General features: G+C 50.4%; 2 protein-coding genes across 3 annotated transcripts; one reads left to right on the top strand and one right to left on the bottom strand.

Annotated features, from left to right (window-relative positions):
- The first annotated feature begins 705 nt into the window (after positions 1-705).
- On the top strand, positions 706-6,077 carry Nsun5 (NOP2/Sun RNA methyltransferase 5). 2 transcript variants are annotated; one of them, XM_032886531.1, is made up of 10 exons: positions 706-834; positions 944-1,066; positions 1,721-1,889; positions 1,970-2,078; positions 3,080-3,218; positions 3,303-3,418; positions 4,034-4,212; positions 4,373-4,583; positions 4,659-4,794; positions 5,167-6,077. In XM_032886531.1, the coding sequence occupies exons 1-10, from the start codon at positions 742-744 to the stop codon at positions 5,422-5,424; spliced, it is 1,533 nt and encodes a 510-aa protein (XP_032742422.1). In that variant the 5' UTR covers positions 706-741; the 3' UTR covers positions 5,425-6,077. The 2 variants fall into 2 exon arrangements, with proteins under 2 accessions (XP_032742422.1, XP_032742421.1); XM_032886530.1 differs by having other exon boundaries at positions 707-834; positions 4,659-4,802; positions 5,167-5,425.
- On the bottom strand, positions 5,422-22,677 carry LOC116885285 (nuclear envelope pore membrane protein POM 121). The gene is made up of 13 exons (XM_032886532.1): positions 22,079-22,677; positions 20,676-20,891; positions 19,939-20,097; positions 17,139-17,219; positions 15,596-15,767; positions 14,297-14,388; positions 13,552-13,625; positions 13,166-13,290; positions 12,959-13,061; positions 12,330-12,503; positions 10,056-11,672; positions 7,872-7,994; positions 5,422-7,402 (listed from the first exon to the last, which is right to left on the bottom strand). The coding sequence occupies exons 1-13, from the start codon at positions 22,645-22,647 to the stop codon at positions 7,305-7,307; spliced, it is 3,603 nt and encodes a 1,200-aa protein (XP_032742423.1). The 5' UTR covers positions 22,648-22,677; the 3' UTR covers positions 5,422-7,304.
- Between the last annotated feature and the right edge of the window lie 4,285 nt (positions 22,678-26,962).

Genomic DNA, 26,962 nt, shown 5'->3' with positions numbered 1-26,962 from the left:
ACAATGTCTGTCTGCCTTATTAAACACTTTTTAAAAAACAGTCTAGACTAGTTTTTCCAGCGCTAGGGACAGAACCCCAGAGACCCACATTTACTAGGTGGGTTTCAACAACTCGAAGCACACAATAGTGGATTTAAGGCAGGTGCTCTACCACTGAGCCACACCCTAGCCACTCACAGAGGGGATCCTAGACAAGTGCTCTACCACTGAGCAACACTCTGAGCCTCTCAGTCAGGCACCTACGCAGATACTTTAATTAACCGAGCCTTTCATCAGTCACTCGGAGAAGCCGAGACAGGACTGCTAGGAGAGTCTGCGGTAACTTCTGAGTTCCATAGTCTTTAAAAAAAAACTTTAAAAACTACAAAATAACGACACTGAACTATACAAAGAAAATAGAATGATTTTTTTTTCTTCTTTTTTTGGTCTTTTGAGATAGGACCTCACTATGTAGCTCTGGCTGTCCTCGAACTATGTAACCTAGCTGGCCTCGAACTCGCAGAGACCCTTCTGCCTCCGTTTATACGCGCCTAGGATTAAAGGCGCGATCCAGTACACCCGGCTTTAGAACCTAAGATTAATTTTTGGACGCTAAAAATGGGGAGAAGCTACCTTTTCTGAAGTCTAACAAAGGCTCGAGCCCTTTGACTCCGGAAATCCGGTCGTACAAGTTGTTGCGGCGGCCGTGAAGCCAGGCCGAGGTTTGCGACAGTGTCGTAAAGCCTTTGCCGAAGGGAGAGCATGGGGCTGTATGCGACTGCCGCTGCGGTCCTGGCCGGCGTGGAAAGCCGCCAGGGCTCCCTCAAGGGGCTAGTGTATTCCAGCAACTTCCAGGTAGTGAGGCCGGGTGCTGGGAGGGAGGACTGGGGAGCGGGGCCTGGCCGGGCGGGAGTGCGAGGCGAAGCCCGGGTTGGATGCAGCGGGTCTCTTCTCTGCCGCGCAGAATCTGAAGCAGTTGTACGCGTTGGTGTGCGAGACGCAGCGCTACTCGGCGGTGCTGGACGCGGTGATCGCCAGCGCCGGGCTCCTTCGCGCTGAGAAGAAGCTGCGGCCGCATCTTGCCAAGGTGAGTGGCGGCCAGAGGCTGTCACCTGTGCATAGCTCTTGAACTTCTTTCTGGGGTCCCAGTTGAGCTGGGACAGATGTGACTTCACTTGGAGCACTGCGTGAAGGGTTAAGTAGGACAAAGGTGCAAACTAGCAGTAGCAGAGGCTACCTACCAGAAAAGGTGATGATGGCAAGGAAGGTTGGGGGCTACCTGGGGGGAAAGCTTCAGGCATGGGGGAGGACACCGGGTTTACATACGGAATCTGCTCCCGTCTGACTATTTGCCTGCCTGCCTGCCTGAATGTCTTTTTGTAATGCTGGAGATTTGAGTCTCCAACAAGCCATAGAAGAGGTCTCCCACTGAGCCACACCCGCAATACCTCATTGGACAGCATCACTAGACAGATGCTGTATTCTTGAGCCACGCCTCCTGCCCCTCACTGGGGGATTCTAGGCAGGGGCTCTATGTCTGAGCCACGCCCCTAGCTAGTTTGTAGTCTTCTTGCTTGTGCCTCTGATGTTGCTGGGATTATAGACATTTGCCCTCACATCAGGCCATTCATTTCTTTTGTGATCTTGGGCAATAAAATTCTGTTGACATGACCATCTGGACAGGCACTTCTCCCACTGGAGGTTTTTATGGTGTTTATGTATTTTTGTTTTTCCCATCCAGGTGCTAGTATATGAATTGTTGCTGGGGAAGGGGTTTCGAGGGGGTGGAGGCCGATGGAAGGCTCTGTTGGGCCGGCACCAGGCAAGGCTCAAGGCCGAGTTGGCCCGACTCAAAGTTCATCGGGGTGTGAGCCGAAACGAGGACCTGTTGCAAGAGAGACCTGGCCAAGGTGAATTGGAGGCTGAGGGGAGGGTGGTGTCCGTCAGGAGGGGCTTGCCTTCCTACCCACTTCACCGCTGTGGCTTCTAGCCCACCAGGTACCACGGTTCGTGCGTGTGAACACGCTTAAGACCTGCCCTGAGGACGCGATCGATTATTTCAAGAGACAAGGTTTCTCCTATCAGGGTCGGGCGTCCAGGTGAGCTGAGCGTCCTGCCCCGGTGCCTTTGTTTTCATCTGTGTCCAGATTTCTTAAGGAAATAGGAGTCTGTGACAGGAGAGACTGGGCAGGGGAGGGAGGTAATGGGGGTGGGTGAGGGGGGTGGTAATGGCTGTTTTCTCTATATGTTTTTCCTACTTTCCCAACAAAATTTTCTTTCATTTTGAAAGATGATCCTTTTGTTTTAAATGATGTCTATGTCTATGTGTGGGTGTGTGCATGTGTCTGAAGAGGACATTGGACCCTCTGGAGTTGGGGTTTTAGGGCAGGTGAACTGCTGGACATGGTGCTGGGAACCGAATGTAGGTCCTCTGCGAGCGCAGTGTGTGTTCCTGACTGCTGAGCCATGTCTCTGGCCCCGGCAGCATTTTTCTGTATCTTCTGAGACCTTTTTTTTTTTTACCCTGAACCTTGGTATTGCAGTTCTTGTTCTGCATTCCATGACCCCTCTGTTAGCTCTCTGTTCTAACTGCTGTCTCCTACCCTTCCTGTCTAGACGACAGCCTCTTCAGCTGTCAGCCAATAGGCTAGGCAGAGGCACTAGGATTTCCAGGTTCTGGGCCAGCCTGGTCTATAAGAGTGAGTTCCAAGACGGCCAGAGTTACACAGAAACCCTAGTTTGAAAAACCAAACCAACCAAACAAACCCACAACAATGTGCAGTTTGTAGTATTTGGGAACAGTAAAAGGTTTCTGAAGGCACAGTGACCGAAATTAATTCAGAATTAATTTACTGGAGCCAGGGTATTCTCGGCAACACATATTGGTGTTGCACGGTGTAACGTCACATAGCCTGGGCTGTGAAAACACAGCGCGTGCACTTTACATAGCCCACAGACACGAGAAGCACCTTGGCATAGTCCTAGGGAATCCGACTCCCTCTTTTGGCCCTCTGCAGGCACTGTATGCACTGACAAAGCACCTAAACACAGAAAACCAAAGGTTAAAACAAAAACCTAACCAGTGGTTTTCCCTTGCCAGCCTGGAGGACTTACGAACTCTCAAGGGGCAACATTTTCTTTTGGATCCCTTGCTGCCCGAGCTTCTTGTATTTCCTGCACAGACAGATCTGCACGAGCATCCACTCTACCGTGCTGGCCACCTCATCCTGCAGGATAAGGTAGGGTGACGGGGAGGAAGTGTGGGGACGTGGCTGCAGGGGCTCCGTGCTCACCCAGCTGCCTGCCATCTTCTGTCCTGCTAGGCCAGCTGCCTCCCAGCCATGCTGCTGTCTCCTCCACCAGGCTCCCATGTCATTGATGCCTGCGCTGCCCCTGGCAACAAGACCAGCTACATTGCAGCCCTTCTGAAGAACCAGGGGTGAGTGCTGGTGATGAGCTTTGAGGCAGAGGAGGGGCGGGGTCCAATCTTGTCCTTTGTAGGAGAAAGTCTCACTGAGGGCCTCGTGCAGCTCACAGCCAGGCTGTTGGTCTGAGGCAAAACTCCCTCAGCTCTTGGGGGTTTCCCAGGCTGGATGGCGGTGGCAGGGACCCTTGTAGATGATTGAAATATGTAGTGTCCTAGCTTTTTGGGTTTGGGTGGTAGTGCATTGGGGATTGAACCCCTAAAGCCTTATACATGCTAGGGAAGCACTCTACCACCGAGCCACACTCATAACCCCTCACTAGGGGATTCTAGGTAAGCCCTCTATTGCCGAGCCATATACCCCAGGCCTGTGTCCTGGCTTAGTACACATTATGGTTTGATGTTATCTAACTGTGGGCCTCCATTCTCCACCATGTTCAGTTCGGGGACTGGCAAAGTGGCTCAGTGAGAACTTGCTGCTCTTCCAGGACCCGAGTTCAGTACTCAGCACCCACGTCAGGTGGCTCACAACCTCTGTAACGCGTTCCCTGGGTTCCAACATCGTTTTCTAACCTCAACAGATATCTTAAAGGAAATTCTCAGTTCATTCTGCCTCTGCTCTCTTCCTAGGAAGATCTTCGCTTTCGACCAGGATGCTAAGCGGCTGGCGGCCATGGCGACACTGCTGGCTCGGGCTGGGGTCTCTTGCTGCGAGGTAGCAGAGAAGGACTTCCTGACAGTTTCTCCCTCTGACCAGCGTTACGGCCAGGTCCAGTACATCTTGCTGGATCCTTCTTGTAGTGGCTCTGGTGAGATGGGGACAGTATGGCCGTGGGCATAGGCCTGCAGCAACTTGGATAATGAAGGCTGCCAGTTATTCTTGGTGTTGCTTCAGACTTGTGACCTCGGGCAAATGCTCTCATCTCCAAAATGGGGATTTGGGTGTGGAAATGGCTTCTTTTTCCATAGGCATGCTGAGCCGGCAGCTGGAGGAACACGGGGGAGGCACACCTAGCAAGGAGCGCTTGCAGGCCTTGGCAGGGTTCCAGCAGCGGGCTCTGTGCCATGCACTCAGGTTCCCCTCTCTGCAGCGCCTCGTCTATTCCACTTGTTCCCTTTGCCAAGAGGAGAATGAAGATGTGGTCCAGGAGGCTCTACAGCAGAACTCTGGAACGTTCAGGTAATGTTGTCCCCGGAGTCTGGGAGGTCACACAGGTTGTTTCTCATCAGGGTCTAAGTTTCTCCTCCTCCACAGGCTGGCTCCTGTCTTACCCACATGGCCTCACCGAGGTCTGAGCACCTTTCCAGGGTCTGAACACTGCCTCCGGGCTTCCCCTGAGACCACACTCACTGGTGGCTTCTTCGTTGCTGTGTTTGAACGCGCAGAGGTGGTGCCGAGGTGAGCGAGGAGCTGAGGTTTTTGTTTGTGTTTGAGGCAGTATCTGTATAACCTTGGTTGGCCTAGAACTTACTGTCTAGGTAGACAAGCTGGCCTCAACCTTTACTTAAAGTTTATTTTAGTTATATGATACACTGTAGCTGTACTTCAGACACACCACAAGAGGGCATCAGATCCCATTACAGATGGCTGTGAGCCACCCTGAGGTTGCTGGGAATTGAACCCAGGACCTCTGGAAGAAATCTGTTCTCTTAACGTCTGAGCCATCTCTCAAGCCCAGCCTCAACCTTTTTACGAGATCTGCCTCTGCTAAAATTAAAGGTGTGGGTGATCACATCTGCTAACCTCTGGCCTCTTCTTCCAGCCCAGCCCCACAGACCAGTGCAGTGGTTCCAGAACCTCTCAGCAAAGCACCAAAAAGGAAGAGAAGACGCTAAGCAGCGGCTCGTGCCGGCCTGCAGCCAAGCACACAGGCACTGAATGCCCCACCCACAGTCCGAGGAAGGAACCCTGCTCATCTGGGAAGGTGATGGTGATATCCTGGCCATGTGAACCTCACTGGGCACAGTCCTACCATTCAAGAGTTCTTTGCTTCACAAATAAAGGGCAAACTCAGACCTAGGACAGATCACAGTTTTATTTTTAATGACATAAGCAAGAACAATCTCACATTCATACTAAAAATCTCAGCTACACTCACAGAAACGCAGTCTGTGGTGGAAGCCCCAGCCTCCCTGTCCCTGTCCAGCGTGAGCACGGACAGATGTGCTCACACACCGAGGCTATTCCAGGACACCTCTTCCGGCACCCTGGATACAGGCCTGCTGTGGAGCTGAGGTAATTAGCTCAGACTGAATTGCAGGGAGGCCCTTCCTTACCTGAGGCACAGGTAGAGGCTTCTTGTTCAGACCCCCACCCATCCCCATCCTCACAGGCATTTGGGACTTGAGGTCCAGCTCTTCTCCAGTTCCATACAACCCAGCCTAACCCCTGCCATAAACATTCAATCCCACTCACAAGGAAAGGGGACCAGTTACAGCTATGTCACACTGTTTATAAAATAAGAGTTACACTTACACGACATGTCTAGAAGGAGCTCTGCCCCCTCAGGAGAGCTGCTGGGGACGGCTATGAGCCCTTCCTTCACACAGGCATAACTATACAGCTAATTCCTACTATTCCATAGCATTTATACTTAACCACCTCAGTGAACCAAGCTTGAAGGAATTTAAAAGGCAATTTAGCTTAAATACAAAAATAAATTTTTATTTTGTTAAAAAATGTTTAAATATTTTTTCTTTTAATTTAGACACACGCATTCATACTTCTCCCAAAGAGGGCGGACATGGCAGCCAGGCTTGGGCCTAAGGGTGTGATGTGGCTTTGGAAGGAGAGACAGGCTAGGTAGGACCCTTTTGGGAATACAACTAAGAACTCAAAAGTGTAGTTGGTTATCTACAGCTCCAAGCACAGGCAGAAGCCGCCCTGGCCTGGGGTGGGCTGTATGGGGAGGACCAACAGAGGGAAGTCTGCTCCCAGCAGGCTCCATCCCCTGGGCTGCCAGCCCTTAGTCAAACACTATTGAGATTCAGGAGTCAGCACTGTGGCTGTCACTGTGGCGGTGCCACTTCAGCATTCAATTAGCTAGGCCCAGGAGGCCCAGGTGACATTAAGTCCGGCATTACCAACATGCCGCCACACATACAATTCAATTCTTCCTCCAAACTCGATTCAAGGAGCAACACACATTAACATCAGACAAACACAGTACAAGGCTTGGAAAATACAATCCCGAAGAGGCAAGTTGGCCCGTGGGGTGGCGGGCAGGTGAAGAGGCAGCTAGAAGCAGTGGAGGGCGGTCTGGTCTACCTGCCCCAGGACCTCCTGGAGCAGACTTCTCCCTGGCTCTGCCAGGCTAACAGTCTTGAGCCACCAACCTTTTCAGAGGCTGGATTAGCAGAGGGCTGGAGACTAAACAGAGGCAAAACAGCGCCCACTGGGGTCTCCAAGGCAAAGCAAGATTCACCGCCATTTAAAAGGAATGAATCTCACAGAGGACCGGTGAAGGACAAAGCAGCAAGAAATAGGGAGAGACCCTGAGGGGATCAGAGGAAGAGAACCACTCACGGCCAAGCCAAGCAGGCAAAGCTAGGGACATTCCGTTTCCCCCAATCCCACCTCATGTATCAGGGATCCAAGTGGGTGCCAGCAGAGATGGTGCCCAAGGAGAGGGGGGCTGCCTAGGTTATACACTAAACAAGCGCTGGGGCAGCAAGAGGACAATATGTACAGATGTTTTTTTCAGTTCTCCAGCCTAACCAGTGTGACTGTTCAAGTAAACTGCCCCTCCCCGGGGCACATGCTTCCTCTAGACAGAAAGGGCCAGACTTCCACCCTGGTGACGGCTGGGTTTGCTATGGGATTTGCAGGGTCAGAGGCTCTTCCTAGCAGGTGCTGAGGTCCAGGTCCAGGCAGGGGTGGGGGTGCAGGCAGGCAGGCAGGCTACTTCTTGCGGGTGTGCTGCCTTCGGGCCTGAAGTCGCTGTCGAGCCCCTGGGGTCTTGGATCCCGCGCCAATGGAAAAGGAAGGGGCTCCTGATCCTGGAAGAGGTAACAAGACTATCAGGGCAGCTGCCGCCACGGAGAATGTGCTGGTGCCCTGATCTGGGAAGTCAGTCAATAGCAGAAACCTAAGTGTTTCACTAGGGCTTCTGAAGTCATGGGGAGCCCTCACAGCTCTTAGCTGGAGAGATGGCTCGGTGGTTAAGAGCACTGGCTGCTGCTTCCAGAGGTCCTGAGTTCAATTCTCAGCACCAACATAGCAGCTCACAAGTGTCCAGTTCAGGGACTCTGACACCCTCACACAGACAGATAATATGCAGGAAAACACAAATGCACACAGAAATAAATAAAACACCAGCACTTGGCTCCTCAAATACTTGAGCTTCCTGAGAAGACAACTTTTGCTGTCCGACTTCCCTGAACCCTGAGGGCCAGCAACCTGCTATACTCCTAATCACTCCCCACTCAAGGGACAAGGATGCCATGCTGACACAGACTGGTGACTTACCGAAAGGTCCAACTCCAACAAAGCCTTGGGCAGGCGTTGAAGGGGCCCCAAATGAGAGGCTGCTGCCTGCGGTGCCGACTCCTGGGGCAGGGGCACTCTGCCCAAAAGTAGGTGTGGATGTGCCTAAAGGGGAGACAGAAGAGTTAGAGACCAGACTGTTATCACACCAACCCTCAGCTCCAGGCCTGATGAAACCAGTCTCTGCCACCCCTCCATTATACAAGTGCAGTGAGATGTGGGGCTGTCAGGTTAGCCCTCCCTGCCCCTTCCCCTCACTCATCTTGGAGGGCCCCTCTTCTTCTCAGCATGCCCTATGGGAATGGCCCCTGCTCTGCCTGTGTGTAGTTGTCTCGGGGCTGTCTGGCTCTGATGCTGACTCCAGACCACTTCTCTCCCCTTCTATCTCAAACTCCCAATTTCTTTGTTTTGCTTTTTTGAGACTGGGTCTTCTGCTATGTAGCCCACGTTGGCTTTCAACTCTCCAACCTCCTGCCCAAGACTAGGTGCTGGGATGACGGACATGCACTACCACACCCAGGCCAATTCCTGTGGTTCAGGTCACCAGGCTCTTACTAACAGTGGTGGTCCTTTGGAGGGTAACCTGTCAATCACCACCCTCCCCCCAACAAGGATCCTGATCCCTCCCCATCCCCATTCTTAAGTGAGCAAGATTCATGATCTTTTAGTGCGAACGACACACACACGAACTCTGTCCGAGTGTTATCTGTTGTGTGTGTATCTGCACCAGAGCAGTACTCCTCTATGGGAGTGTACAGAAGCCAGAGGTTGACACTGGGTGTCTGAGTCTCTCACTGGCCTGGAGCTGGCTATGGTGGCTAGAGGGACGGTGAGTTTAGAGGATCTGCCTACCTCCACACACCCAGCATTGGGATTTACAGGTTCCCACGGCCTCAGCACGCTTTAGCACAGGAGACTGAACTCAGATCCTCAACTGCAAGCATCAGGCAGTTTGACTACTGAGCTGTCTCCCCAGCCACATCCACCTCCTTATTCCAGAGGCTGCTTGAACCTCTGCAAGCTACGTGAGCAAGCCTTCCACTGTCCTCCCTTACATCCCCTTTCTCATGTTCCTGACAACTCACTCAACAGACCTGCCTCCTGCCCTGGTCCATCTTCCTCACTTCACTAAGCGCTTCTATTTACTGAAGAAGTCAGCAGCTCTTAGGACCAAAACGCACTCTGCACACTGCTGTACGACCTCTTCACCCTTAGGCTTGAAATTCTGCTGTGACTTCCCTGGACATTTAAAATCCAGGCAATGAATCCTGGCTATGACTAACCCTGAACTCTGCCAGCCTTGCAACCTCCAGCCAATCTTGCCTATTCTCTGCACATGAATCCACCATTCCTGCTTCTGCCTCTATGCTGTGACGCTACCCTCCCCTGCAGCTTTGGGAAGATGAAGTATGAAGATCTTGAATTAGAGGGCAACCTGGGTTACACTAGGAAGCAGTAACACACACACACACACACACACACACACACAGCAAACAGAAGCCAGTGCGATGGCTCAGAGTGAAAGCACTTGCAGCACAAGTTGGGCAACCCGAGTTTTAGTCCCAGAATTTAAGGAAAGGGAAAGATAACCTACTCCATAAAGTTACACTCTGACCTCTATCTGTACACCATGGTAATGTGCATGTACATGTATACGCATGCACGTGCATACATACACACTATAAATTACAGCAGCTGGGGAGATGGCTTGGTGAGTTAAAAGTGCTTCCTGTACAAGCACAAGTAACCATACAAGATAAAGCTAGGAATGACTGTACGCACAGGTTAACACCAAGCACATAAACCAAACATTTTTCCTTCCATTCATTACTTCTTCAAAGGCATTGATTTTGGTTTTCTAATTGAGGCTGGAGAGATAGCTCAATGGTTCCAGAGACCTAGATTCAATTTCCAGCACCCACATGGCAGCTCACAGGTCCCAGGGATCTAACGCCCTCTTGTAGCTGCTGGGGGTGGGCACCAGCACACATGTGGTAAACAGACAGACATACAGCCAAAGACCTAAGACCAGTCACCTCTCCAAGCCTCCAGAAACCTTTCTTCACTGCACAGGGCTACCATCATCTCTAGTTTGGATTGCCAGTTGGCCTCTAACAATGCAGACGACTATGGTGCACTAACCCCTAACAGGGTTGCCAATCTTACCTCCAAACACAGGCTTGCTTTCAGGTGTGCTGCCCACACTGAAGGCGAAAGGTGAGCTCTGGCTAGGTGCGCCCAGGGTGTTCTGACTCAGACTTCCCCCAAAGGAGGTGGTGGTGCCCGTGGTCCCGCTCTGTCCAGATCCAAAGCTGAAAGTTCCAGAGGTGGAGCCGGTACCTGGTGTAGCACTAAGCCCAAAGCCTCCACCGCCAGCAGGAGCTGCTGAGCCACCAAATGTGAATGGGGATGGAGTAGAGCTGCCAAACAGAGAGCCGCTGTTCCCACTGTGGGTGGTCTGTGTGGTGGCGGCAGCGGCACCAAAGCCAGATGTGGTGGCTGAACCAAAGGAGAACACGGAGGTGGTGCTACCAAAAGCCGGCTGAGTGCTGGCAGGGGTGCCGAAGGTGGAGGCTGAGGCTTTCAACCCTCCGAAAGCTGGCTGTGCAGCACCACCAAAGGCGGCTGGTGCCGGGGCTGCCGACGGGGCTGAGGCCACAGAGTTGCCAAAAGTGAAAGAGCTGCCAAAACTTGGGGCAAGTGACGGCTTGGTGGCCCTATCAGTGGCTCCAAATGTGGGCTGTGAGTTGGCTCCGGGGTAGGTTGGGAGCGCAGGCTTGGCACTGGCGCTAAAGGGAATGTTGAAGGTGGGGGTGACAGTGTTGCTGAAGGTCAGAGTGGGCTGGCTGGTGGTGGCAGGGGTAGAGGTGGAGGTGGTGAGGGTCCCACCAAAACCACTGAAGCCACCACTACTATTGCTGGCAGCAGTCTGGGCAGAGCTGGCAAGGGACTGGCTAAAGGAGGTGCCTGCCACAGACGCTGCTGGGGCAAGGGGCTTGCCAAATTGGAAGATGGAGGCCAGGGCTGGGGCAGAACTGGAAGCAGTAACAGGCGGGGCTCCCCCAAACAGAAGTGACTGGGAGGTGGAAGCTATGGTACTGGCAGTGCTCGCTGCAGTGGTCACTCCAAAGCCAAACACAGGCTTGGAGGCAGAAGCTGTGGTGCCAGAGGCCACTGTGGAAGTGGCAGTGCCCAGGCCAGTGAAGAGAGGAGCTGATGTGGCTGTAGTGGTGGCTGGAGCAGTTGTCTGCTTCAGGGAGAAGGGAGTTGACAGGGGCATGGCTGCAAATGGCTCTACGCTCTCAAAAATGGGCTTGAAAGTGTGAGCTGTGGCGGTGGCTGTTGTGGGGAGGGCGGTGCTGGCTGGAGTTGTCGTGGCGGCTGAGGAGCTAGTTGGCAAGGGATTATCACTCTCACTCTTAGGTGTGGCTGGGAAAATGGGCTTAAACATGGGAGAAGCGCAAGCTGGGCCAGGAGTGGCAAGGGAAGAGGAGCTGGCAGGTGGACTCAGCATCCCGAACAGAGTGCTGGGCTTTGGAGTTGGGGAGGGAGCTGTGGAGGCTGGGGTGCTGACAGACTGCTGGGCCTGAGAGACTCCAGGGGCCTTGGTGTCAGTGAGTGGTGTGGCGGATGAAGCAGAAGCCAGCCCCAGGAAGGTGGTTGTAGGTTTGGAGTCTGAGGAGGTGCTGGCTAGGGGCCCTGTCAGTGGTGAGACAAGAGGGGCCAGGAGGCTAGGTGTCTTCAGAGGTGAAGGGGCCGCAACTGTTGCTGTCTCAGGAGGTTCTGGGAAGAGAAGAAGTGAGGTGAGTCCTGAGGAAGTCTGAGAGTGGCACTCAACACGCCTGCACCCTCCAGCAACCACCACCACACCACGACTCAAGACATTTGTACCCCCACAGATTCCAGCAAAGACAGAAGGGAAAGCAGGGGAGCCTATCTGGGGCTGCATTTGTGGTCATGAAGGAAAATGCTATTCCTGCAGCTCTGCAACTTCCCTGTCTACATGGGACAAAGGCCCATCATGTTTACCAACCCAGCAAAGAGTGTCTGGCAGCCCCGAGAGCTACATCAGCACGCCTGCACTCCAGTGTGAGACGTCAACTACACGGCGTGTGCAAGTGTGGGCCATGAAGGCATTAGCTGGTAAGGCTCACTAGTCCCACCCAGAGAAAGGGATTTCGGTTACCCTAGGTTTGGGGTCCAGAAAGCTATAGATGCCTCGCACTGTTCATACCTCCCAAAGAAGACAGCGTTCTCAATGCAGAGAAGACACACTCAGGACCGCTAGGGCAGCTAGCTGCCTTTCAACCATGAACCCAGTATTACAGCCCGCCTCCCTGTGTATTTCCAGACCAGGGCATTCTGAAGCCCTGAACTGACAGGCTACACACTCCCGTCATGTCAAAAGCCTGTAATTCCAGGGCACACTGCTCTGCTTACCTGAGGAGGATGGGGCTGGAGACTCCTGCATCTTCTTCAAACTCTCCAACAGTGGGTTAGAGCTGGGAGCTGGGAGGGAGGCTGGTGAGGCAGCAGGCCCCACGGTAGGCAGGGTGAGTGTGAAGGGAGGGCTGGTGGCAGGGGAGGTGTCAGTGGCTGGGGTGGAGGCATCATCTGCAGAGGAAAGGTAAGCTTTTTACATCGGACCTCCTTCCCGATTCAGAAACGCCTGTCCAGAAATGCTTCCCTAACCTCACTGGTGGCACACGGCCTGTGCTCCAGCACACGGGAGTGCAGGCAAGAGGACTATGAATGGGAGACTAAGCAGTTACACAGTAACTCTATTTTCACACACTATACAAAACTCCCATTTCCCATGGGAAAGTATTGGTGACAGCTCCTGGTAATAAGGCCCCTGGTAGAACAAGTGGGGACAAAGACCCAAGAGCTGGTTGTGATGGCACACATCTGAAACCCTGCACTTTGGAGGCTCAAGCAGCAGTATTATGACTCTGAAGGCAGTCTTGGAAGATGAGACTCAGAACTAAATGGAAAATCAAGTATTCTACAACTTCTCTTCCCAGGAAAGCTGAAACACACACAGAGCATGCTGAGCTCCACGGTCTTACCCATCTTATCCTCCAAGACCTTGTTAAACCACTGCAGTGAGGCTCTCCTCTCCATGTCCAGGTCTTCGGCAGTGATGGAATAGCCAAGCTCAGGGGGTGGAGGCTGCCCAAGCAAACAGAGGCAGGTTAGACCAACCCCAGAAGCTGTGGAAACCTGCCCCAGACTCCCTGAGACTAAAAGAGCTGAGAGGGATGGATAAGACATACCAAGGTGAGCTGGTCCCCTCGCCGGGAGGGCAGCAGCTGAATCTTGCGTTTGCGTTGCCCGGAGCTGCCAGGTGTGGGTGGGGAAGTCCACAGGCTCTGCTGCTTCCCCATGGCTGGATCTGTAACTACAGAAACACAGGGTTGCTGGCCTCCCTAGTCAAGGTCAAGACAGTTTGGAAGAGATTGTTTTCTGTGTTAGTGTTGTTTCTGACTGCTTCCGGAACAGCTGTGACCCCACTCCTCAGAGCCCAACCCTGAGCTCATATTCTACAGTGGACCCCCTTCCTATGCTGGACCTCCAAAGGGCTACAACTATCTTCCAAGCCACACAGTGGCTAACTTCCACTGGAGATGCCACTCTCGGCTCCCATGGCTTCTCTACTTACCCTTTTCTCCTGGGGACTCCTTGTCTGTCACCAAGGGAGCTGAAGAACTGGACTGGTGACATGGTTCCTCCTCTCTGTGGAGATTGTGAAAAGCTAGGGTTTACTTGGGAAGGCCTGGAGGCTGCATGGCACCCCCCCCACACACACACACTTGCACATTCCTACACAGGCAAAGTCTAGAAAAACCACAGCTCTAGGTGTCAGCATATCACTATGAGTTGACAGAGGCCATGAACAACCAGCCTTTAATCAAATACAGAACAGGGATCTGCAAAGCTTTACTCAAAGCCTGCCAAGTCCAGGGTCCCAGACTACATCTTCAGGCTCTAATGGTAGGTTAGTGCCAGGAACAAGGAGGAACTGGTGAGGAAGCAGGCCCAAGACAGACAGACAGACAGAATAAAAAAAGGCTGGGTGGCAGTTGGGGAGGTGGGGCCAGACACAGACAGACCTGATCCTTGAGGGAGCTGAGCTCCAGGGAAGGGTGAACTGGGGCGAGAGACTCAGGCTCCCTGCTGACCGGGTCCACTCTGCACCACTCCCAGTGGAGTATGAGACAGAGAAGGAACTCCAGCCATCAGCTGCTCTCACTGTAGGACAGGGACATAACTCTAGCAGGCTCTTTGCTACTTTTCTGGGGCTTGACTCTTTGATTTGCTGAGTCAGAGAAAGCAGCCCACCAGCTAATCCCTGTTAAGCCCATTGCCCCGTCCATACAAAGTGACCAGGAGGGAACGATGATCACCTTGTCTTCTTGGCTGGCCTCTCTGGTGTCTGGGAGCGGGAGGAAGCTGGGCTGGAGAAGGGAGAAGAGGTGGGGCCACTCCTCTTCCACAGCTGCAAGTCAAGCAGAGACACATCTGAGACCATTACTGGCAGACGTTCTGAACTGGCCAGACGGGGAGGCACACACCTTTAATCCCAGCACTAGGGAGGCAAAGGAGGGTGGATTTTTTGAGTTCAAGGCCAGACAGGTCTACATATTGAGTTCTAGAACAGCCAGGGCTATTTTACTGAGAGACTGTGTCTGAAAAAACTAAAAAGAAAAAACAAACAACTACAGCAAAACTAAAAATAACCTCTTTGAGAGTGTGGAGAGCTGGCTCAGTGGTTAAGAAACACTTGCTGCTTTTGAGCACGACCCAGGTTGGTTCCCAGCCTCCACACCAGTCTGCTCACAAGTACTAGAGTCCTATTCTAGGAGATTGGTGGCCTCTGGGCACCTGCATACATATGTTGCCCCTAAACTCACAGAGGCCCAAATAATTTTTCTTTTCTTTTATTTTTTTTAAGACCATGTCTTACTGCATAGCCCTGATTGCAATTTACTACGTAGACCATGTATTCCACCACACACTGCAAAATAATAAGTTAAAAAAAAATTAAAAAAAATAAAAAGGTAATACTTGTATTCATTATTCCAACAAAAATCACCTACAATAACAAGTACACCCTGTACTTTTACAGATTCTGACACCCCATGAATATGAATATGAATATAAAATACCAGCTGGGTATGGAGGTGCAAGCTGGAGACCTAATCCTCGGGAGGCAGAAAGAGGAGGCTCACTGCTCGTTCAAGCCAGCCTGAGGTACAGCAAGCTTCAGGACAGCCAGGGGACACATGAGACCGTGTCTCAAAAACAAAAGGAAAACCACAAAGGGCGACTGATCTACCTGCAGGAGCCTGTGCAGCTCCTAGTGTCAATACCAATGCTCAACCCCAAGCACGCCTGCCAGTGGAGCTGCCTGGCTTCCCCGCCTATGGATGCTAACTAACTCTAAACAAAATGACAACTTCTTCATGCATCAAAACTCACACTAAATTCTAGCTGCCTATAAATCTCCTTTATATTCCACACTGAACAAACTCTTTCAGTCCCATTTACCGCACTGCTTTTCAGTCTCTATCTGCAGGCTCTCTGTTTGTACCAGGTTTGCTTGCTGTTTATCCCACCGATCTCGTTTATTTGCTACTTCAGGCTAGAGCCAGGTTCAGTGCAAAGCAGGAGGGAGGTCTGCCCCTTTGCTCACGGAGACCCACCTGTGAGACGCCGCGGGTGGAGCTGTAGGAGCTGGTGATGGCGTTGCGGCTGGAGCTGGGGATGCCTCCTGTGCACGTGCTAGTCAGGGAGCTCACAGAGGAGGTGCGAGACCGTTTGTTCAAGTGGTCATCCGAGCTCTGGGAAGCCAGACTTCTCTTCAGGGAGCCAGGCCTAATGGAAAGGAAGAGGAGGACATAGGCTACTGCAGGCAGGTGTGTGATCGCAGGCACTATCAGCAGATGATATGGCCGCCTGTATCTGACAAAGTGACTGGGTAAGCCACAGCATGGGAAACACAAACAGGAAGAGCTACACCTTGATTGTGGCATCAAGGGGACATCAGTTTAACATCTGTCAATGATCCCTCAATAAAGCTGCTAAGAGAAAACTCAGAGTTGAGCACCAACTACTCTGTCCTGAGACTCCAAACAAAAAGAGAAATCTCCCATAGTCCTTTCTGTTTTGCTTAGCCCTGCTACGGTATGGTCCCCTTACCATTTCCCAGGGCAACCCGCATCAACCATAAGCCAGTTCACGGACAACTGTGGCAGTGTGCTTCTTCTCTCTCACCTGTGCAGCCTGCTGCAGCAGAGCCAGCAATGTCCCCTCCTTCCACCAGCACTCCACCGCTTTAGCTAGCTCCCAGACACCTGTGTTGCTTTGAGACAGTCCTCTGGACTGGGGCCTTCAAAGCCTCCTCACCGACCTTTTGCCTGTTTAAGGGCCTTTCATATTTCGGTGGTCCACACATGTGTGCATGCCTCCCACAGTGCAGTACAGCGAGTTGAATGCAAGGCTTGACGGAGCCTTTTCATCATATGGAGCCTATGTTCCTTCCATGCAGACTTCCTCTCACACATTTTAAACTCAAATGTCGAGATATTCCATATCACAACATTTCATGCACAGCAGAAGCCTTGTGATCCATTTGTGAAGGATCAAACTAACATTAGTCAAGTAGAGTGAGATAGAGCAAGCATTAGACACAGACTTACTATGTTACTTAGTGGTTTACTTAGCTTCTCCTGTTCACTATAATACACCCTCGAAACAACCCGACTGCTCGTACGCACCTGTAAAATGTACTTGCTTACTTGCCCCACCTCGTAGCTTAGATGAGTATGAGATGAGACTATGAACTGGCCCAGGAGCAAGCTCTTAGGAGCTATCCTGGCTTCCGTCAACTAGTGACCACATCTGCTCTCTTCTCTCATGGGTATCAGAGTGCTTACTCCAGAAAGATTACCACAACACACTAGCGTAATATATAGTCATCACATATATACTGCAACAGCACATATATAATTATATATATGTAACATGTCACTAAACACAGGTCCTCTGGGTATTTCACCCATATTAATAGAAAAACCTGGAAAGAAACTGGAGAGGAAATATCTGTGTCACGGGAATTAGAATGTTCCTCCAGACTTAAGCATGTGAAGTGGACACATTGCGGAGCGCAGAGAGAAGTGACAGGGCAGATGCTGTCGGAAGCACATTCCTAAGCAGTAGCATTCCATCACCGAGGACCTCACTTACTTAGGCACAAATGCAGCAGGGACTCCGTTGGCCACAAGGGGCTCGAATGCCGAATGTCCGCTCCCACTGCTATCGTGGCGTCTGTGATAAATCAAAAGAGTCCTCCATGAAACAGTGTGCCTGTCCTCCCAACCCCTTTCATTCCCTGGACCTTACACAGTGGAATGAGAAAACGGACCCTCACAAGCTGTGCTCTGACCGCCTGTGTGAACCAACTCCCATACAAACATGTAAGTAAAGAAGACAGAAAGCATTTCTTCATACTCCTGGGGCCCAGCCCCACCTCTATAGAGTATACATTTCATGCTAAACAAGAAAAAGTTTGTTTCAAACCATTCAGTTCTGTAAAGTACATTACTCTAAGATTGACCTGGTAACTAAGGAATAAGAAAAAAATCTCCAAAATGCCTCAACTGCTCAGGTGTACCACATGAAGGAAAACCATTTTGAATTAAGTTCTTGTTATTCTGCCCAAACTACACCACAACATTTCACACAGCCCCAGGCTGTCCCCAAACTTCCAACCGTTCTGGATCAGCCTCCACCGTGCAGAGGTTACCGGGGCCAGCAAGCATGCTCTACAGACTTACCAGGTTGTAGTGGCCAATTTCCTATCAAGATGTTACAATCACAGACGTAGCTACATTACAGGTCACATACATCCAGTGCTCCAAAGGCGCAAGGAAGCCCTGTACATCACACAGAGAGAGGGCCCTGCGACATTCCAACTACAGGGAAGATATCGGAGTCCTCAGCCTCAGTGCGCCAGGGCCTAGACACCTACCTGGACCACAGCCATTGTCACTTCCTCCCTGGCCATCAGCTGTCGCTCCTGCTTAGCTCTGGGGCATCAGCACAGCTGCTTACTTGCTATGCCTGCAACTCCTCTGATAGCCTTTAGTCCACACGTGCAGGTGCCACTTCTTTTTTTTTTTTCTTTTTGGTTCTTTTTTTTGGAGCTGGGGACTGAACCCAGGGCCTTGCGCTTCCTAGGCAAGCGCTCTACCACTGAGCTAAATCCCCAACCCTCAGGTGCCACTTCTTAAGGTGTCATTTCTAACCAGTGTGAGGCATGGCGATGCACACATATAACCCAGCCCTCGGGAGGCTATGGCAGAATGATTATGAATTCCAGTCCAGCCTAGGCTACACAGTGAATTACAAGCTGGCCTGGGCTATAAAAACTGTCTCAAAAAGAAGAGCAAATCTCCTTCACTTTATTTTTGTCATCCAGTATTGGAAATGGTCAATTGAAAATCTGTCAGCTCTTGAGTAGTCCAGGCAAAGGGGATGGCAGCTATTCTTCCTAGATGTGTGGTGCACCATGTCCTCAGGAGCTCTTCCTCATTTCTAACACGCTCCTCCTTCCAGGTCTCATACACTCATAACTACCCGTAATGACCTTGTCAGCCATTTAAATAAGCAGCCTTGCAAGGAGTGTTGGCACGTGGAAAGAAGACTGCCTGATCTAGACAGCAAGTGGTCAGCCAGAGGTAAATAGCAAAGCCGTCTCAAACACACCCTTCCCAGGAAAACGCAGTACGTTAGAGAGCTGGGTCAGTGTGAGTAGGGTACTTGCCACCAAGTCTGACGACTTGAATGCTATCCTAGCCCACATGGCGGAAGGAGAGAGCCAATTCCTCTAAGATGCTCTCTGGCTTCCACATATCTTGTGTGGCAAGTCTATATGCCTTCTAGACCCCCCACCCCCAAATAAATGAATACAATGCAATTTTAAAATTTCAGAAATTGAGGCTGGAAAAATGGCTCAGTAGTTTAGAGCACTGGATGTTTTTTGCAGAGAACCTAGCACCCACACTGAGGCTCATAATTATCCAAACTCCAGTTTCAGGAGCTCTGAACTTCTGAACTCTTCTGAACTACATGCACACCAAGCATATAAAAAATAGTAAAATAGAAAAAAAAAAAAAAGCAAACTACACATAGCCCTATGTATAGGGGTGTGTGTGTGTGTGTGTATGTGTGTGTGTGTGTATTTGCTTATTATGTATATATGTGAACACACACAAATTTGTTTGCTTGAAAGAGGGCTGGGTATACAGTCAGTGACACAGCTATTGCCTGGAATCCTACACTGGGAACTAGGGGGTTTGGCTTGGCAGATGAACACTTGCATAGCATGCAGGAGGCCCTAAGTTTCATTCCCAGGACCACAAAGCAGTAACAATGACCTCAAAAAACAAAGGTCCTATATCTCCTAATGACCCTCTTCAACCTTCCCTCTGTACAGTCAGGAAGCTGCCTTCTCTATTCTCACTGAGTTCTCATATACTAAAGAGGAAATTGGCCCTGCTCATCACTGACAGCCCTACTATGCCTTTCATTCAACAACACTACTGGTATTTAACCAAAACAACAACAACAAAACCAAACAAACAGAACACAACTGGATGGGGGAGCCTTTGAGCATTTACTTTTGAAAATAAAATTCAACAGATTAGCATCCAAGGCAGATAGCTGGTCACACAGGCCACCATTTTAGAGGTAGAAGGCCTAGGAGTTGTAGAGTCTAACATGGATCTGCCTCAGAACTCTGGGAGAGAAGGGTGTGTTGAGTGGGTGGGTGGTGAGTGAGGGCCAATGCCAATGCAGGCTTAAGGGTGTAAGGACGACACTTACCTAACCCGTGCCCTAAGAGGTGAGCACTATGAAAGCCCTTGTTACCAAGCTGCTCCATGGTTCATACTGGAGCTGGGCCCCTTATACCTTCATGGTAGTCACCAACATTTACTCTGATTCCCCTGGGAAGGAGTTACACTCTACTGAGACCGCCTATTACCTTCTCTTGTTTTCCTGGCCATCAAGATGCAGCTGGTCTTCCTCTGCCACTGTCCTTTTCTTCTTTTCCTTGAGGGCATTCAGCACCGTCTCCTTTGCACAAGGGTCTGGGGCATTACTTGATGGTGAAGACAGTGTGGTGCTAAGTATCTGCTCCGGCCTATAATGAGAGAGAAGATTCTGGAGACAGGCTATTTTAAGTACCATGCATGTACAGAACAGAATCCAGAAGCTAACCAACAAGCAAGGCCTTGACTCATCTACGTGTACAAACTACCATGACTACTAAGTCAGGAATGGTGGCTTGTGCCTTTAATCCCAACAGTAAGAGGCAGGAGGATCATCCTGAGTTTTGGGACAGCTTGAGCTACTCAATTTCAGGCCAGCCTGGTCTGTGAATATGCGCACACGTGTGCTTGTGTGTGAGTACGTGCACATTGGAGAGTGACAGAGTTGCACAATCACAAGGACTGAAGATCAGATCCAGGACCCATACAACCATCCAGGGATCCTGCATACCCCATAAATGCAGCTCCAAAGGAAAAAGGACAACTGGGGCTGGAACAGCTAGACTGAAACAGGAGCCTCAGGTTCAGAGAAACTCTGGCTTCAAAGGAAAAATCTGAGGGCAATGAAAGAGTCCTAAGGCCTTCTTCTGGTCTCCACACAGGTACAGGTGCTTACGTGCACCCACAAGTTTGTGCACACACAAGTTTGTACACACACACAGGTACTCACATTGGTGAGCGAAATAGCTTGCTGTCTGGAGGGGCAATCCTCACTGTCACTGGGCTGCACACCATCCTCGAGTTCCGTGCAGATAGCACGGCTTTCTTATGGCCACCATTCCAGCATACGGTTGGAAGTGCCCCCAGCAAGGAATACTGGGCTTGCTGAATGGGATATCGTCTTCGGGGTGTTATAACAAACCGACTGGATAAAGGCCCACAATCTCTGTGGAGAACAGGAGAGAGACACGTGCTGGAGCCACAGTCTTAATACCAAACTCAACTGACTGCAGAAACAAGAGGCAATAACACTTCTTTTCCAGAGAGTATCAACCCCTCTCTTTCCATTTTTATCTTATTTTTTGACAGTGGTGGTAATAAAACCCAGGGGTGTGTGCATGCTAGACAAAGCGCTCGGTGACACTAACAGCTTAAACTTTATTTTTTCTCAAGCAACAGGGAACGTAGCATTTTTATGGCAAATTTCTTCCATTTCATCCGAAGGCAGGAAATATCAGTTGCTTAATGGTTGTCTCTACTGTGGACTTGCCCACACAGGTACTTTGGAAGAAAAGCACATGCAGTTGGAGTGTGTAGGAATAGTTTTTTTTTCCCCCTAACTTGTGTTTGAAATATACAATACACAGCAAAAACAAAACATTAACGGGTATTCATCAACTCAACTAGGCACACTTATCAAGGACAGTGAAATGACTTGAGCTGGCTGCCAAGTCTAATGACCTGAGACCAATCTCAAACTCACATGGAAGGAGAAAAATGACTCCAGCAAGCTGTCCTCTGATCTCTACATGCATATGCAATTTAAAAATAAAAATGCTTTTATCCAGAATCTAGGCTGAGTGTAGTGGAGCACACCTGTAATCCCAGCACTTAGTAGGTAGAGGCAGGAGGGTCAGCAGTCCAAAGTCACCCTCACCTACAGAGTGAATTCAAGGGACAGATCAAGCTATATGAGATCCTGTCTCAAAAACAAAACAACAACAACAAAAAACCCCAAAGACTAGGGAACGGGTTGAGTGCTTGCCTGCCAGCTATGAATGAAGCTGTGGATTCGATCCCAGCACAGCATACAACCTGGTGCAAACCTGTAATCCTGTCCGTGAACTCACCCAGAAGATGGAGGCAGGAGGATGAGTTCAAGGACAGACTCAGCCAAAGAAAGGGTTTTTGACCAGACAGCCTATGCCACCAAACACCCTACCTTAAAAAAGAAAAAGGAGAAAAAAAAAAAGAGTAAAGAGAAAGGAGAGTAATGGAAAAAGAGAGAAAGGGAGTAAGGATAAAAAGAAAGGGAAAAGGCAAAGTAAAGAAAAAGGGAAGGTAAGTTAAATCAGATTCTAGGTTTAATCCTCTGCCGCAGAGACCCACCCTGGGAAGACAGCCAGGGCTTACCGGTGGGGCGGCCTCCGAGAAGGTCGCAAAAGTGGGGTGGGGAGCGCGGGGTAGACGTGGTGGACTCGCTGGGCCGTCGAAGACGACGGCGGGAACCGTGAGGGTGGGCGGCGCCCTGGCCTGTCTCTAGGGTCCTGCGGGAGGGCAGGCTCGGGCGGGCCTGGCTTGCCCAGGTAGCTGCCCATGAGTAAGAGTTCAGCGGGGTCGGGGCCTCCAAGCGGGCTGCGGGGTTCGCAGAGGCTACCGTTGACTGGAGACTTGGCTGGAAGCGGTGAAGCGGTGAGCGCGGGCCGCGGGTGACGGCGCGACTCGCGCACGAACGACGACAGGCCCCTCGGGCCGCGGGGTTCTCGGCTCAGGCCCCACCAGGCCGCGCTCGCCCCCACGGCCAGCCAGGCCAGCGCGGCCGCCGCGGGCACTAGGTAGAGCGCGAGGCCGAGCAGCGCTAGGCCCAGTGCCGCGGCACCCGCTGGTCCTCCGCAGCCGCGGGTCCGGCCCCGGCCTTCCCGTACGCCCAACGGAGGCCGCCGCCGCTCGCCTCCGTCAGCCGCCGCAGCCGCCGGAGACATCGCGGCTCCGCGCCGCGGAGCGGACTTAAATATCCCAGGATACACCGCGCCGCGCGCCGCCGCCTACGTCACTGTCCTCGACGCGGCGCGCCGGGTGAAAAGGGGAACTGCCGCAGCGTGCGGAGCTAGGCGCGAGAGCCTATTTTGAAAAATACAGTTTGGATAGGCGTATTGGTGCAGGCTTTTACTCTCAGAACGCAGGGGGCAGAGGCAGGAGGATTTCTGTGAGTTTGAGCCCAGCCTGGTTCACAAAGAGAGTTACAGAGCGGCATAGAGACATAAATCCTGTCTCAAAACAGCAAAAACTAAAAAATAGAAAGAAAAAAAATATAGCCCATCTGACAGCCGGTTTGGACGCTTGAGGTTTCCCTGACGCTCCCGGACTGCGGAAGAGTGGTGGTAGAAATCAAGGCACAGAGCCAAGATTGGTGGCACATTAATGTAATCCCGGCATTTGGGAGGTGAAAGCAGGAGGATCCCCAGTTCTAAGTCAACATGGGCTACTTAGTGAGACTCCTCCCTGTCTCAAAACAAAACCCGATCAATCAAACCCTACGTGGAAGCTCACTGTTAATCCCAGAGGTCAGTTCCAGGCCAGCTGGAACTACATAGTGAGACCCTGTCAAAATAATTTTTTAAAATATTTATGTATGTGAGCACACTGTAGCTGTCTACAGACAAGAAGAGGACATCAGATTCCATTACAGGTGGTTGTGAGCCACCATGTGGTTGCTGGGAATCGAACTCAGGACCTCTGGAAGAGCAGTCAGTGTTCTTAACCGCTGAGCCATCTCTCCAGCCCCAATAAATAATTTTCCCCCCAGAGCTGAGGTCTGAACCCAGGGCCTTGCGCTTGCTAGGCAAGCGCTCTACCGCTGAGCTAAATCCCCAACCCCAATAAATAATTTTTTAAAATGTGTGTTTTGCCTGAATGTATGCTGGGATTACATTCGCACACCACCACATCTGGCTTACTCTCTTGTGTATGTACGTGTGTGTATGCATGCGTGGAGGTTGAAAATCAACAGCAGTGTCTTTCTCAATTACACTCGACCTTATTTTTTTTTTGACACAGGGTCTCTCACTGAACCCAGATATCACTAACTGGCTAGACTGGCTGGTCAGAAAACAAAAACAGGGGTTAGGGATTTAGCTCAGTGGTAGAGCGCTTGCCTAGCAAGCCCAAGGCCCTGGGTTCGGTCCCCAGCTCCAAAAAAAAAGAAAAGAAAAAAAAAAAAGAAAACAAAAACAAAAAAATCTTTGTGTCTACCTCTGTGTTTGGGATTACAAGGGACTCCCTGCTGTGCCCAGGTAAGCTTGCTCAGCAAGTGCTGTACCAATCTTCCCAGTCTGTGTTTTTCTCTTTCCCTTCCTTTCTAACTTCCTTTCTTCTTTCTTTCTTCTTTCTTCTTTTTTTTTTTAAGATTATACATTGAAAGCTGTTCCTCCACAATCAAGAGCAAGATAAGACTAGACAGGGGGAGGGAAGGCTAAGATGGAGGGATGGCTAGATAGAGAAGTGGGAGAGGCAGGGGTCAGAGTTCAGAGACGATGCACATTGTTAATAAATACTAGCTGAACTGATTAATGACAATGAGCACTGGTTATAATCAAGAAACAGGGTGGTCCTGCTCAGGACCGATTTTCTTAGTTTCTGAGGTCTAATCCAGTAGGGCTTTGTTGTGTAGCTGCCACTAGAGGGCAGTCCCAGGCTTGTCCATAAAAGGCACATGCCCACAACCTTGCCTGTCAGCTCTGGTCTTATGTAGTGGTTCTCTTTTATGATCTTTTGGTGTTTTGCCTCTGTGAAGGTGCCAGACCCCTGCCAGTGGAGTTATAGATAGATGTAAGTGATCACGTGGGTGCTGGAATTGAACCCAGGTCCTCTGAAAAGGCAGCCAGTACTCTTTAACTCCTAAACCATCTCTCCAGCATGTTCTGGTTCTCAACCTTCCTAAAGCTTCAACCGTTTAATACAGTTCTTTATGTTGTGGTGATCCTCAACCATAAAGTTGTTTTACACTGTTGCCACCTCCTAACTGTAATTTTTCTACCGTTATGATTTATAGTGTAGATATATTTTTCCCGATGGTCTTGTGGGGGGGGTTGAGACCCACAGGTTGAGAACCACTGGCCTTATAGCCTCACTGAAGCACTGTCTAAAGGACATTGATAGTATATATTCATCATGTCATAGGAGATAGACAGACAGACAGACGGACAGGTGCAAGCTGTGAAGAGCAAGCCAATAAGCAGCTTTCTTGTTTGGTCTCTGCTTTAGTTCCTGCCTCCAGGTATTTGCCAAATCCCTTCAATGATGGACTATGATGTGGAAGTGTAAGCCAAATAAATCCTTTTCTCCCCATGATATTTTTGGTCGTGCTTTTTTTTTTTTTCTTTTTCACAACAACAGAAACCCAACCTAACAGGTAAATCCCTTGCTTTACTTTCATCTCTAGAACCCAAGTTAAAACCCGGTTGCAGCCTGGTCCAAAGAGTGAGTTTCAGGACAGCCAGCAGAAAAACAAAACAAAGCCCACCGCAACTGAAAAATTTTAAAGCTCCTTTAAAATGTTCGTTTTATTTATTTTATGTGTGCAGGTGTTCCGCCTGCCTGCATGCATATGTACCGTGTGCGTGCCTGGTGCCACTGGAGGTCCGAAGAGGGAGTCGGAGCCACTAGAACTGGAGTTATGAATGGTTGTCAGTTGCCCGCATGATGATGCTGGGAAAAGCACCTGGGTCCTCTAGAAGAACAAATGCTCTTTTTTTTTTTTTTTTGGTTCTTTTTTTTGGAGCTGAGGACCGAACCCAGGGCCTTGCGCTTCCTAGGCAAGCGCTCTACCACTGAGCTAAATCCCCAACCCCAGAACAAATGCTCTTAAATGCCGAGCCTTCTCTCTAGCCCAGCTTCTAGGGTTTATTGTTGTCGTTGTTGTTTGTTTGGGCCTCACGTAGCTCAGGCTGGCTTCACAATGTAGCTGGGGTTACATTAAATTCCTGACCTTCCAATTTTTTAGAAGATTTATTTATTTATCATACACCGTCGCTGTCTTCAGACACACTAGAAGAAGCATCAGATCTCATTACAGATGGTTGCGAGCCATCATGTGGTTGCTGGGATTTGAACTCAGGACCTCTGGAAGAGCAGTCAGTGCTCTTAACCCCTGAGCCATCTCTCCAGCCCCTAACCTTCCATTTTTATCTCCTGAGTGCTGGGGTCCCAGATGTAAGGGCTACCATGTCCCACCTCAAATTTGGTTTTACCTTCTGGGGGACAGGCATCAAACACACTCGCAACTTCCTGTCGCATACAGAGGTCCCAAAGGTACTGTGATTGGCTGTTCCTGAGCCCTCCAGCCTATGACCCAGGACAAGCCCTCCCTCTTCACACAGTGATGGCAATTGTGATGCCGTCCATTGTGATGTCACTTCTGGCTTATGTAAAAGGTAAACTTGGTGTGCTGTGGGCTCACACCAAGGCGGGGGAGTAAATCCCCTTTGCCTGAAGTTTGAGAATGAAATTTCTATCCGTCAGCCAGTCTGTGGTGATTCACACTTATAATCCTGACACTTGGGATACGGAGGCAGGGGGATCAGAAGTTCAAGGACATCCTAGGTGACAGAGTTGAGTTTGAGGCCAGCCTTTGATACAGGAACAGGAGGACCCAGTCCGTAAAACCAAAGGTGAGGGAGAAACTAAGACACTCTCAGATAAAGAAACTAAGGAAATGCCTTGATAATGTAACAAGCCTTGGAAACGGCTTTGGCTACAAAGCACTGCTTCCTCTCGTGGAACCCACAACGATCGTTGGCAAGGGCAGTGAGACAGACGGCTCAGCAGTTCTAAGTACTCGGTGACCTGAATTTAATCCACATGGAAGACGGCAACAACCCAGAGTGTGTACTCTGGCACCAAAGGACTTCACACACACACACACACACACACACACACACACACACACACACACACACACACACAATTAGGTTTTTCTTTTTTCTTTTTCTTTTTTAAAGTAGAAGCAGGCAGCCCGAAGTGGTAACTCACATCTTTATCTAATTCCAGGGTTTGGGAGGCAGAGGCAGGAGGATCTCTAAGTTCGAGGCCAGCCTGGTTTACAGAATGAGTTAGTTCCAGGACAACCAGACCTACACAGAGAAACCCTGTCTTGAAAAACAAAACAAAACAAAACAAAAACCCAAACCAAACCAATAACAAGCAATGAAAAAACCAGAAGCAGGCTGAAAAACCTCCATTTTGTGTGTCTCCTTCCACTGGAGCTCCCCTCCAAAGCTGAACCGAGGCATCTAATTG

Source organism: Rattus rattus, chromosome 16, assembly GCF_011064425.1.
Source record: "Rattus rattus isolate New Zealand chromosome 16, Rrattus_CSIRO_v1, whole genome shotgun sequence".
Lineage (NCBI taxonomy): Eukaryota > Metazoa > Chordata > Mammalia > Rodentia > Muridae > Rattus > Rattus rattus.
This window is presented reverse-complemented; position numbering and strand designations above follow the sequence as displayed.

Coding starts and splice junctions, on each gene's coding strand:
- Nsun5 (XM_032886531.1), top strand. CDS start 742: ATGGGGCTGTATGCGACTGCCGCTGCGGTCCTGGCCGGCGTGGAAAGC. Junction 4,584..4,658: donor CAGAACTCTGGAACGTTCAG/GTAATGTTGTCC, acceptor CCTCCTCCACAG/GCTGGCTCCTGTCTTACCCA. Junction 4,795..5,166: donor TGTTTGAACGCGCAGAGGTG/GTGCCGAGGTGA, acceptor CTCTTCTTCCAG/CCCAGCCCCACAGACCAGTG.
- LOC116885285 (XM_032886532.1), bottom strand. CDS start 22,647: ATGTCTCCGGCGGCTGCGGCGGCTGACGGAGGCGAGCGGCGGCGGCCT. Junction 13,291..13,551: donor GGAGTCCCCAGGAGAAAAGG/GTAAGTAGAGAA, acceptor GTGTTTCTGTAG/TTACAGATCCAGCCATGGGG. Junction 11,673..12,329: donor TCCAGCCCCATCCTCCTCAG/GTAAGCAGAGCA, acceptor TTCTCTTCCCAG/AACCTCCTGAGACAGCAACA.